This window comes from Lytechinus variegatus, chromosome 8 (assembly GCF_018143015.1).
Source record: "Lytechinus variegatus isolate NC3 chromosome 8, Lvar_3.0, whole genome shotgun sequence".
In the NCBI taxonomy this organism is placed as follows: domain Eukaryota; kingdom Metazoa; phylum Echinodermata; class Echinoidea; order Temnopleuroida; family Toxopneustidae; genus Lytechinus; species Lytechinus variegatus.
This window is the reverse complement of record NC_054747.1, coordinates 26,620,099-26,632,104: the sequence shown is the minus strand read 5'-3', so window position 1 is coordinate 26,632,104 and position 12,006 is coordinate 26,620,099. Positions and strand designations below refer to the sequence as shown.

Genomic DNA, 12,006 nt, shown 5'->3' with positions numbered 1-12,006 from the left:
AATATATACCTAACAAGTTAGTACAGTATTGAACTAATGCAATTCATCATAGATTACTTATTTCTAAATTGCAATAAAATATATGGCAAGTAACGCTTATCCGTGCAGTATCATAGCAATGCAGCATTAATGGTATTTGTAATTGGGTTGATATATTTAAAACAAATCACCTTAATATCATCATTATTTAATAGATGCAGTTCACAACGGTATCTCTTCTAGATTAATATGAGTTTCATTAGATAGCAAAAATTACACTAATAACCGTATTTACTTATTTATAGATATATGCATATGATATTTTACAACTTTATTTCGTGTTGAAACATTTTTTTTTTGTTCATTAAGAAACCTTTGTTAAATTAAATCGTTGGTGTTTTGGTAGAAGAAACACCAAAGACATCATACAACATCACTCTAAGTCTTAATTTAGAAACGCCATAGTCATGGTAACATAATCCGTGATTAATTATATTGCATATGTTCTAATTCAAAATTTATATCAAAATGATAAAAAAAATCGATGATATATAAAAAAAATTAAAAATTCGTCTGTTAATTCGACAAGATATTTTGGTGCTTCAGTAAATATGTACATGTTTAAACATGTGCAACAACAAAATACATATTTATACTCTGCATGATTCAATTAACGCTTAGGTGAAGACGTTCAATCGATGGATTTATGTACAGAAAGCATGTGTTAAATAAATGACAGCAATGCCATAATATTTGTTTCCTTCTTATCAGGAAAAGCGTAGAAAACGTATTTGTCACTGGAAAATATTTTCGATTAATACGGATTTTTCTTCATCATTAATTTAATAAAGTTACATGACATGCATGTGATTCATACGTGTAAAAAAGTGTTTAAGTGTTTAATCAGACAAATACTACATGTAGATCCTAAAGATAAAATATGAAGCATCAAATTTGAGGATGGTACTTGAATCAAACGTGCATATATAGATGAAGGAATCGAATCAAACAAACGGATGGAATATACTGAACTTCTGAATTGAATATTACAAACTTTGCCACCAATACAAACTGAACTAAAGGTTTTTATTGTGTCTCTTTTGGAGCATTAAAGGGATTTCTAGATCTATGACAAATTGTCCTTTCTCTATCGTTTTAGGCATGGCTTATTTTCAATTTTAACTTGAGTTCCTACTTTCATTTTGAGGAAATCTTAGGTGATTAACGACTTTTTTTTCGTACGAAAGAACAAAATATCCCCCGGTTTCATGAGTGGCAAATTTATATAATTTATCATGTGTTGGCATACACAACTTCTTCATCCGGTATATCATCTTCCACGGAAGACACACCAAGAGAAGTTGACGGCATCTGCATAGGTTTCATGTCCATATAGATGTGAGTCGTAGTCTCATCTCCATCTCCTTCTCCCGTGTACAGATGGTTGATGGACTGATGGCCATCAGACTCACCCTCAAGTACCATACCGTCGGTATTCATATAATGACTTTCAGAACCCTTTGGAGAAGAACTGGGGCTTACGTAGTCATGGTTTGGTCTGTGTTCGTCTTTACTGTCTGCATCCATATATGCGGTATTAGAAACATTGGGCGTATCATAGTCATGATCTCCCCTGCCGTCGGAGGTTGCTACGGCGGTTGATGTAGGATTGGTAGGCTTTAGGTCCATGTAGTAGCTCGTACCTGGCCCCGAGGAGTGCGATTGTCTGTCCTTTGCGAGTTCAGTATAGATTCCTTGTCCCTCCTGTGATAACAAAATAAATGGGATTTATGGACAGATCGAGACTATCTCCTAGTAATGATTTAGTTACCCCCAATGTTCACTTAGGCCATATTTTATGGGGTAGTAGTTGTCATCTCATTTACTACGACTCTAATCTACAGGCAAATTTTTACCCCCTCCTCACAAAAACAATGCACACACACACACACATATATATATTTATATACATATATATGCATATATTTATAGATATATACATATATAAAGGAAGAGGGACTTTTGCACAACGTGTGTGGCAGCGTGTCATGTTCTATGTAGGCATAAAAAAATCCTGGCATGGGCGTTAGACTACGTCATTTCTTTGTCTTTGTCTTTCTTCGCAGTTTAAGTTACACAAATCCTTTTCTATTGTACTTAATCATCTTGTTTAAATCATTACCTACTCTTTATTTTGTTAAGTTACTGTTATCCTTCTGTACCTTTTGTTACTATTTATTTATTTTGTTGTTATTACGATTTTATTTGTATGGTTTTGTTCTAAAGCTAGCATTAAATAACATGAGATACCTTTGAAAGCTACGTCTAGCATCCATGTCTTGATTCTTATATATATATACATACATATATATACTATATGTTGTGAAAGGAGGATATGTGATTATATGTGATTATATGATTATGCACTATTGATAAAAATAAAATAGTTTGGTAAATCAAGTTTGTCAGGAGCATTTCAGAATCTTAACAAAGGTTCAAAAATACTGAGCACAATAACAAATTACCACACAATGTAAAAAAGGCACAAAAAATTATGAGCACTTGACGAAGTATCCACATGATAAAAAAGGGTACTTAAAAAACAATTGGGAATACACTGAGGATGGTCACAATTTCATCACTCCCGAGTAATATTTTGCTACAGACTAAGCTCTCTTTGTATTCTTGTTTTTTTTTTGTATTCAATGTCTGGGCATTTGTACAAACCATGTTATATCGGGAACGTAAAAAGCATTCTTAAAATACATCTTAATTGGAATGTTTGTATAAAGATGTGAAGGACGTAATCGAAAAACCAATAAATTGCTTAGATATCTATTGTGCCGATAACTATATTGTCCAATGGATTTTTAACGATACTAAATAAGTAAACAAAAACATAATACGAAACAAGGAGAAAAAAAATCATACTGATATCAATACACTGTTTACACCCAGGTATGCAAATACATTAATATTATTATAATAAAGTAAAAGTTGAACCATTTTCATATTAACTCTTAATTTCCACTTTATATGACTTTTTTTACCTAGAAAAAAATACCTAATAATGAAGACATTATTCAGTATAATGTTTATAAAAATACAAGGAGATAATAAGGAACATACCATACTGTCTTGATGTTGAGTTGCATTTTGGTTGGCTGTAATGGAATGCATAAAAATCCAGGATATGAAATCGTCAGCTCAATAACTAAATGATTAAACAATTGAAAAAAGGTTTATTACATGGTCAGATACATGTTCTATTCGCCTGAATCTTGAATCTCGACTGCATTTAAAACTCTGATGAACAGTTTGTAATCCAAAATTACCACACAACTAACATATTTTATTGATATTAAGATTTTACTTGTTCCTTTCTAAAAAAAAATAAGAATGATATACAGAGCACATACAAACAATACGTTAAAACATAACCATGCACTCATTCTTATCGTTTTGAGAAAAAAACTGAAAAACACCACTTTTCAATTTATCATCAAACACGTCGTTCATGTCGGTTATTAACTAAGAATGGCTGTTGTCTATATTATATTTTCTATGTATTAAAAGGTGGTTGTTCTTCTTACTTATTTTATTACATGAAAATTTCGTTACGTCATGGATTTGTGGACATTAACATTCCGAAAGATGCTGGAATCACAAGAAAGAAAAAAAATACAACAACATACAAACAAACTGATATTGAGTGTTAAATCAAATAGTGAAATGAATGACAAGTTTGGAAGAAAAAAATATTGTCACTATAAATCGAGATTTGGGATGATAACTTTGGAAATGGACATATTTATTTTTAATACTTTAGTGATGAATATTGGTAGGGGTAAATCATTTTCTCTGAAACATACCTTTTTTCCGTTTGGTACAGCACATCAATCCATAAAAGTACGTGAGACCAAGTGAGATTACTATGATGACGCTGATTGAAGCAATCACACCAATAGCAATTATCATGTAAGGAGTTCCTTGATCACTTGATGGAACTGTCGGACCAGGTTGATCTAGGATGAGAGGGTAAAACCCCGACCAATGAGATATTGTGAATACATCATCATGTTATAACCATTTCAAGAATCAATGTAATATTAGTATGCATGATGGTCCCATATTTCATGAGCTTGAAATACTCTAGTTTATTAAAATGATAGGTGCAGTTATTGCTTGTTTAAGAGAACAAATTAATTGGAGCGTTTATGTATCAGGTCATTCTTATGAGCCGCAGACAATTTATCCCACGCACTGTGTCGCCATAAAAAAAGCTCTCACACATGATGAAAACTGTATGTAACTCACTCAACACTCACGCTCGCAATTGATCGACCCTCACACACACCGGCCCAAACATTTTATACATACCTCAATCCGTGTACACAGTGAGACATTTGCTTATTCATTCCCTCACATTTTGCACATCGCAAAATGTAATTATTAATTGAATTTCATTTTCATTTAAATATTATGCAGCCATTTATTCAGCTCTCTTTCGCTTTTAGATTTACTGCTGAATAATAGCCATTTAACCATAAATTAGGGTTCTGTTTGTTTTTATTTTTTTTCTGTAATAAAAATCCCAATACTGAAAGAGACAAACGATGGAGACTAAATACAAATGGTTACCTGTTATATTAGCTGGTTCACTGCATAACCCTCTTCCGTAGGTCACAACAACATCATCAACCGCGTCAACGCTGACCTCTTTAATGCCTTTCGTGGGGTAAATGCACTTTGATTTATCCAGGAGAGCACAGCTCTCATTGGAGGACTTCAAAACAAAACAAACTTCACCCAACGACTGATTTGCTTTCTGTATATGAAGTACTTGTCCCACCCCGACTCGAGTAATGCTTACGCCTGTAAAATGAAGATGAATGAAAAAAATAGTAATACTTGTACCTCACAATAACACCTGAACACGAAATATCAAATTTACTGTATATTTCTAGACACACATCGAGAGATTAAATATTGGTTAATATGATTACACTTTAGTCATAAAACTGAAGAAAAAAAGAACACTATAATTTTTTTAGCTACATTCACAAAGAATAAATGAATAAGATCCAACCCGTGATACAATTTCAATTGAGTTATAATGTTTGGGAGATTTTACTATAAGAGGGAACAAACGTCTATTTCTTCCAAGCTATATGAAAGAAATACCCACCAAAATACATTAAAAAAGTCAAACTTTTTAGTGCATTGAATGTACTATGATAAACGATGTTTACTATTTGCCTATTCGTTACCCTTTTACTCTCCTTGTGAAATCATGAATATTTTTTTTATCAAGCAGGAAGAGAATCATCAATTATTACAGAAATGTCAAAAATATTACAACTGTCAACTTATCGTTTTTAAGTTTTCATAGAAAGTTTTTTTTTAATTAAATATTTATAAAGTGTCTTTCATAAAAAAAAACATTCCAAATATTCCCCCAATCAATACATGTACATTCGTTTAGTTGTAAGTTTCTTTAATATTACAGACTAGCAGGGTTTTCCAAGTTATTCATTCAGGATTGATTTGCAACATCCATGTAGCGTGTTGTAGTGATGGCTATCTTCGTCAATACATGTATGCATAGAAAGTGAATGTTTTAATGAGAGAAGGAAAAAGAGGAGAGAAAATGTAACTGATATAAAATCTTATTCTTACCATAGTTCTCTGGCTGCAGTGCTGTATGCCCAACAAGGAAGTACATTTGAGAAAAACAAACAGAAATATGATTCAATGACATTTCATAAGTGGTCCTTTATCTCGAGCGAGAAATTGTGGTTTGTGAAGTTTCGATTTAAATGCAAGCAAATTATGAAAATATTAAGTGGTTAAGCATTTTCATAAACTGAAACTATGTCTTGATCACGATCATTAATTAAACTTTGAATAGAAGTTTACATGATAAATTGCACGTGGCAAAAAAATGTCAGGACTATGTTCATGTTTACTCAAACCTTATATTCTACACTAGATACTCTAATTTATTCTGGAAGCCTTGTGTAAAGAAGAAGATATCCTTCTGATTATAGTATTTAAGATAAGAAACAAACTTAAAGAATGAAAGTCATGACACAAATCCATTGTTCCACTGTAACAGAAAATATATACATGTATATGTTATCTCGAATTCAAGAGGAAGATCTTTGTTTTCTGTGTGTTCATTGATAAAATGTTTATTATCTTTGGTAGAGAAGATGTTAAGTTAACATTTTGTTTTGTTAATTTTACTCTCATTGCTTGAATTGAACATACGAGCTGTTGAAGCCATTGCAGTCACAGTGCTACTGTTCCCTGCTCTGTTCTCTGCCCACAGTGCCAACCGGTACCATGTGAACGCTTTCAGTCCATCCAGTGTAAAGGGTGGTTGTGTCAGGTTGGTGATAACACCACATTCTTCCTCCTCCGCTGCTGTGTCGTTTGAACAGTATTCCAGATTGAACGTCTGGTTAAACCCACCATCGAACCCTGGCTGCCAGGCAACAAAGAGAGTTGAAGATGTCGTCTGGTTTTGGTCGACGATGAGCCAAGAAGGTGGATCTGGGATGGCTGTATGAATTTAAGACTTGGTGTTAACGGTTGTGGGACAATAAGACAATAGTGTAAAATATAACAATCATCAACTACACCCGGAAAGTACAGACATATCACATTTAGGTTACAAAGGATACATTCCTCTAGGGTATTTGATGGAAGAGAGAATCAATAATGAAAATGCGCATCGGTCTGATATCAATAGATTTACCAGAATATAAAAAGACCATCGTCTCGCTATCGTTCCCAATCGTCGTCTCAGCAAAACATGTATAGTTGCCATCGTCTTCTGACGAAATATTAGAAATGATCAGAACACCCGTAGTCAAGGTCTCTTCTTGTGATAGACATTGGTGGATCTGATGACGGGTGCTGTTGTTTAGTTCTGTACCATTCCATTGCCAGGATATCGAGGCTGTTGGTCTACTATCTGATCTACACGTGAGGATGCCATTACCGCTCTTATGATCATTGAATAATCGATAGAGACTTTTACAAGGGCCTTTTTACTCGGGACGCCAACAGGCCGCTCACTACTCAACCTAAATCCAACACGTCCCACTCTTGTCTTTTTAAGTCATACTTGGTTTTTTTTTTAATACTTAATTCGGCCTACCAGGTTTTGTTCAATAGCAAGCCAAAGTGAAAGTTATTGCGATCGTACATACTGCTTATATTGACCCAGTAGGCCTAAATGAAGTGGATAATTGCATCGATTAAAATGTGTTTAGCTTCCGTTTGTTTATAATATTGGGTATACTTAATGATGTCATTACCTGCCTGACTTTCTATTATTTTTCTGCATATGTTTCATTCTTGAACGTTAATTTATATTTTGCCATTTTAATTTTCTAAGTAAACTTGTGGTTTTAATTGGAATTTTCGGAGAATTAATGAAAAAATAATAAATGAATCGATAGTCATTTATGAACTATTGTGAATTATAATTCTGCAAACTTTCATCACATCTGCACATTGAAATGCTCATCGTAATGAGCTGGAAATAATGAATTCTTGTCAACTTACACAAGTTTAAAATGAGAGCATCACTGTCGCTGCCAAGTGGTGTCGTTGCCTCACATAAGTACTCTCCTTCATTGTACTCTTTTGGATTCGTTATCATCAGTGTGCTTGTTCTAAGTGTTTCTCTTTCTGGTAGGTCAATTTGATTGATTGTGACACGGAAGTATTCTCCACTCTGGATCCATTGAAACCCAGTGGATGGAATAAGCCTTTGGTCTCGCGTCTACCCGACAGGAGAATAGTACAGCAATGTTGCCATCATCTGATAATGATCGGCGAATCGATAGGTCCACGATGGTTGGAGGATCTGCATATTAAATGAAAGAATTGGTAATTTGGTATACATGTAGTGCATGAAATGGGCTCGAATGAAGACAAAGGATCTAAGCTTCATACTACTATCCTGAAACAAAATTAAACCCGTGAAAAAAACACATCTTACTACTCGTCATATAGGCAGTTAAGACCTAGAATACTGTATAATGAAGTTTCTAAACATGCTAAAGAGAACATCCCAGCAGTTGATGTTGCTTTGACGTGTGTGACAACTGGAACTGAAAATTTGTTACCAACTTGTACCTGATTAAATTGATTATTGTCGAAAAGATAAAACCAACTTACATGTGATGGTGATCTTTATCCGTGTGCTCCTCGACCATCCACCGGGGTCTCAAGATGATGTACCTGGCAGGTAAGATATCGGCCATGGTCTTTCTTATTAGGAATGAAAGTAAGCTCGCTTTGTGCCATAACTCTATGGTTGTCATTTGTGAGCTCTTCTGTCCCTGATTCGTTGGTCAGATCAGTCGCTCCAGATTCCATTGAAATACAGGAGCTGGATACCCGTTGTTTGCGATGCATGAGACTGAAGTGGGGATCCCGCCTGGTAGGCCTGTAATGTTGAGTATTTCTGGAGGGTGTCTGGTGGACCTTTGGAAAAAAAAGAAATATGGCAGTGACGAATATTTATGGTTAACATTACCGTCTAATTTGTTAACTTTGATATCAAAAGTGCATTTGAATTAAAGTTGATGGCGTTAATCTATTTTTTTAATAATGATAATAATAATAATGCTAACATTTTCACAGCGTCTTATGCTAAAGATGTCTCACGCTGGATACTAAAATTGAAGAGTTGTTGACATTTACATTAGAAATATTAAATAACTTTAATAAACTCACCATAAACAACGATTCTCACTTGTTCATTAATCTGCCATTCCCCGGCAGGTGTCGAACATCGCAGAAATTTGAAATGATCCCTTCTTTGGGGTGTTATCCGCAAACTACTCTCTCCATCTCTCCATCAGCACTGTTGTCAATGTTGTATTGGTCTACTGGTAAATGTGATACCACCAGAAAGCTTTGTAGGTCCAAGTTCCCAGGAAAGTTCAACAGGAGGACGAGATCCAAAATACCGACAGGAAATCATTACTGGAACATTTTCAAACACGATGAGAGTGTTCGTTCCAGTTTGGTTTGTTATGGTTTGCGAAGATGTAAGCTGTAATTCTCTTTGCAGGACTATGAAGCAAAATATTGGAAAGCTAAATCAGTATTTCCTTCATAAATCAATTATAGCAGCACTGATAGCAGTGAGAAAATAATCCCAGAAATGCCATGATTGATAAAATGAGAATGCGCTTAGACCCGTCTCGTATCTAGAGTTACTTGTACAATAAATAAAACATTTTTCAGATCTGTTACACATGTAGATGAATTTCTCTCGATGTACTTGAGAATACCAAAATGATGGGAGGGTTTCAATATACTTTGTATGCCTATTCTAAAGAAAAATATTTGATGCTTGTTGTACGGACATTTTTAGTGAATATGTTTTAGAAGCACATATGACGATCTACAGGACTTCTCATTGGATTATTCATTTTAATAATACCCGTTCTTTTGCTTGCCCATTTTAAAGGTGTATCAAGCCCTAGGTCACGCCTGCTCACCTAGTCGGTTGTTAAAATAGGAATATGTTGGCTAGGATGTACTGTATATTGTAATGTCTCCGAAGATGGGAAAGACGGAAAACATTTCAAATAGTATTACTTAAATTTCCTGTTCAATCATTGTCAAAAAATGTGTACAACAGTTGTAAGAAAATGAACTGGCTTGGTTTCGAATAGAATTCTCCTTTTTTTCTGAAATAGTAGATAATTATGTAACGTCATAAAATACGGTACTGTATAGATGCTATTCAACGGCAAAAATAACGATACCTTGAATGTAGAGACGAATGATAAGGAATAGAATGCTGTCAAAGTGAGGTGATAGAGTATCTTTAAATTTAATGAAACATTAAAATTAAATAAATACTACCTTGAATGTAAAGAGAGAAGGCTGACTGAAGTACATTTTGAAGTTCACGATGAATTGCCTGACAACGAACTAATTTGCTATGATCATCTTTAAAAGGGGTGATGGTTGCTACCCTGGTAGATAAGTAGCTTTCACCTTCAACTACATTGATCTGATCCATGACCCGGATACGTTCACATCAGTGCGCCATTCAATAAGAGCTGGTGGGCGTGCCCCTCGTACTGTGCATGTGACGTTGAGCTGTTCGCCGGTTGTCATCAAAACGATTTGGATGTCTTGATATTCGACTTGATTCAGACTATCGACGATGATGAGCGCATTTGGTCGTACTAGAAATCAAGCATTTTGAGGAGGGAAGCAATATTTATTGACTCTAATTTATATAAATCTATAAGAGAGTTTTACGTAATGGTTTCTCATATTTCAAACTCTTTGCTTTAGAGTCCCGTCTTAAATAGAGTTGTGATTGATTCGATCGACCACAACTGTGGGCAACCAAAAACGTCAACATCTAAAATGCTAATGTGTTTAAGATACTTTATAGATATGATGCATATTCATACATTCATCATTCTATTGTATTCGTTTTCTATGGATATTGTGAATATCTCAAGAAAAAATATGGTATTCATGGATTCCAGTTGGGATTGTTTGGATCAATCGTAACTCTGTGTTTTTTAACATATTCTAACTTACATTGATAAGACGTTAAGAATGGTTGAATCGAATTATTTGAATTTTTAATATTTATTTTATTATTCATGATCATGGGCCCATGATCTTTCTTTGGAATTATTTAGAGTAGCAATTTTTTTTTTAGTAGTTAAAGGCGCCGAAGCAATTAATCTGAAGAGTTCAGGACGCATACTGTCTCATTACCGATATTTATCTACAACATAGGATTGTTTGTAATCGAAATTCAATGCTAGAATTTAAACTTCCATTTTACCAAATACAACACTCCATTTTCTTACCTGCATTTAGAACTGTTAATGTCGTATTAGATGAAAGGGCTGTCGTCAAAGTTAATACGATACAATTATATTGTCCATTGTCAAATGTAGTCAAATTGAATATAGTAAGCGATGAGCTGTGGTCATCTACCGTGAAAATGTACTTTGTTGGATTAAGCACAACAGGTTGACACTGTTTCGTAGTGGTGTTGCAGTGTTCATACGCAACGAAAGTTTCCTCACGTTTCCATCTTACTCTCTTATCACCATGTAGAGACGAGAAGATGCACATCATTGTGAAGTTTTCACCGATAACAGGCTGCGCAGGTCAGAAGTTGTTTGACTCGCATGAATATTACTAGGCCTGTAGCAAAAGAATAACAATGGGAGAAGAGTGGTGAGAAAACAGTGTTCCCCTGTAACCAGGAACGGTCTGAAAGATTTTCCCTCAAAAGTATGATTTTAAGTACTTAGGGTAGCAGAACTGACCAAAAAAAAATCGTGTTTCCTTATTCCATTTATTTGGTTACTTATAATCTGCAAACTCTATCTAATTTCTTATCTTGTTCGAGCATTATATTACAAAATAATGGGCCTAAGCGTGAAGGCATACCGCATAAATATTGTATCAAATTATTTGAGAAAATTTACTCTTATAATGAATATATTTGCATGACATTTCCCCCTTAAATTGGTGATTAAGACATGCTATTTTTCCCCATTGTTTTTAACCACACGGTATAATAGCAATATGTTGTGGCTACGTTATTCCTTATATGGAGTACCGAAGTGATGACGTCACAAAAACTGTTTTTTTGTATTTCAACGTTTTTTTTAACATTTTGGTAGAGCTATTATACCTACCCCCCCCCAACAATCCAAATTTGGTTCGAATCGGGTCATGGGGGGGGGGCCCTTGAATATGACCCTCATAAAATATAATTATCCCCACTGAAGTCAATGTATTGTTGGCCTGGTTTCTAACTTTTTGTTCAGGCCAATAGTACATTGACTTCAATGGGACTAATTATGTATTCATGAGGCATGATGTCATATCTTGGGCCCCCATTTACCAATTTCCACCAAATTTGGGTTATCGGGGTTTTGCATCATGCACTACCAAAAATGGTTAAAAATGCCAAAATGGAAAAAGGAAAAATTGATGACGTCACAA

The 12,006-nt window shown here is 34.5% G+C and overlaps 1 protein-coding gene across 1 annotated transcript; it reads right to left on the bottom strand.

Annotated features, from left to right (window-relative positions):
• Positions 1 to 525: 525 nt before the first annotated feature.
• Positions 526 to 7,665, bottom strand: LOC121420782 (protein turtle homolog B-like). Its single transcript, XM_041615417.1, has 7 exons — positions 7,558 to 7,665; positions 6,253 to 6,546; positions 5,659 to 5,679; positions 4,621 to 4,854; positions 3,852 to 4,004; positions 3,109 to 3,143; positions 526 to 1,743 (listed from the first exon to the last, which is right to left on the bottom strand). The coding sequence occupies exons 1-7, from the start codon at positions 7,652 to 7,654 to the stop codon at positions 1,273 to 1,275; spliced, it is 1,305 nt and encodes a 434-aa protein (XP_041471351.1). The 5' UTR covers positions 7,655 to 7,665; the 3' UTR covers positions 526 to 1,272.
• Between the last annotated feature and the right edge of the window lie 4,341 nt (positions 7,666 to 12,006).

Coding starts and splice junctions, on each gene's coding strand:
- LOC121420782 (XM_041615417.1), bottom strand. CDS start 7,654: ATGATAACGAATCCAAAAGAGTACAATGAAGGAGAGTACTTATGTGAG. Junction 4,855..5,658: donor ACTGCAGCCAGAGAACTATG/GTAAGAATAAGA, acceptor TTCATTTTACAG/GCGTAAGCATTACTCGAGTC. Junction 4,005..4,620: donor TGAACCAGCTAATATAACAG/GTAACCATTTGT, acceptor CTCTCATCCTAG/ATCAACCTGGTCCGACAGTT.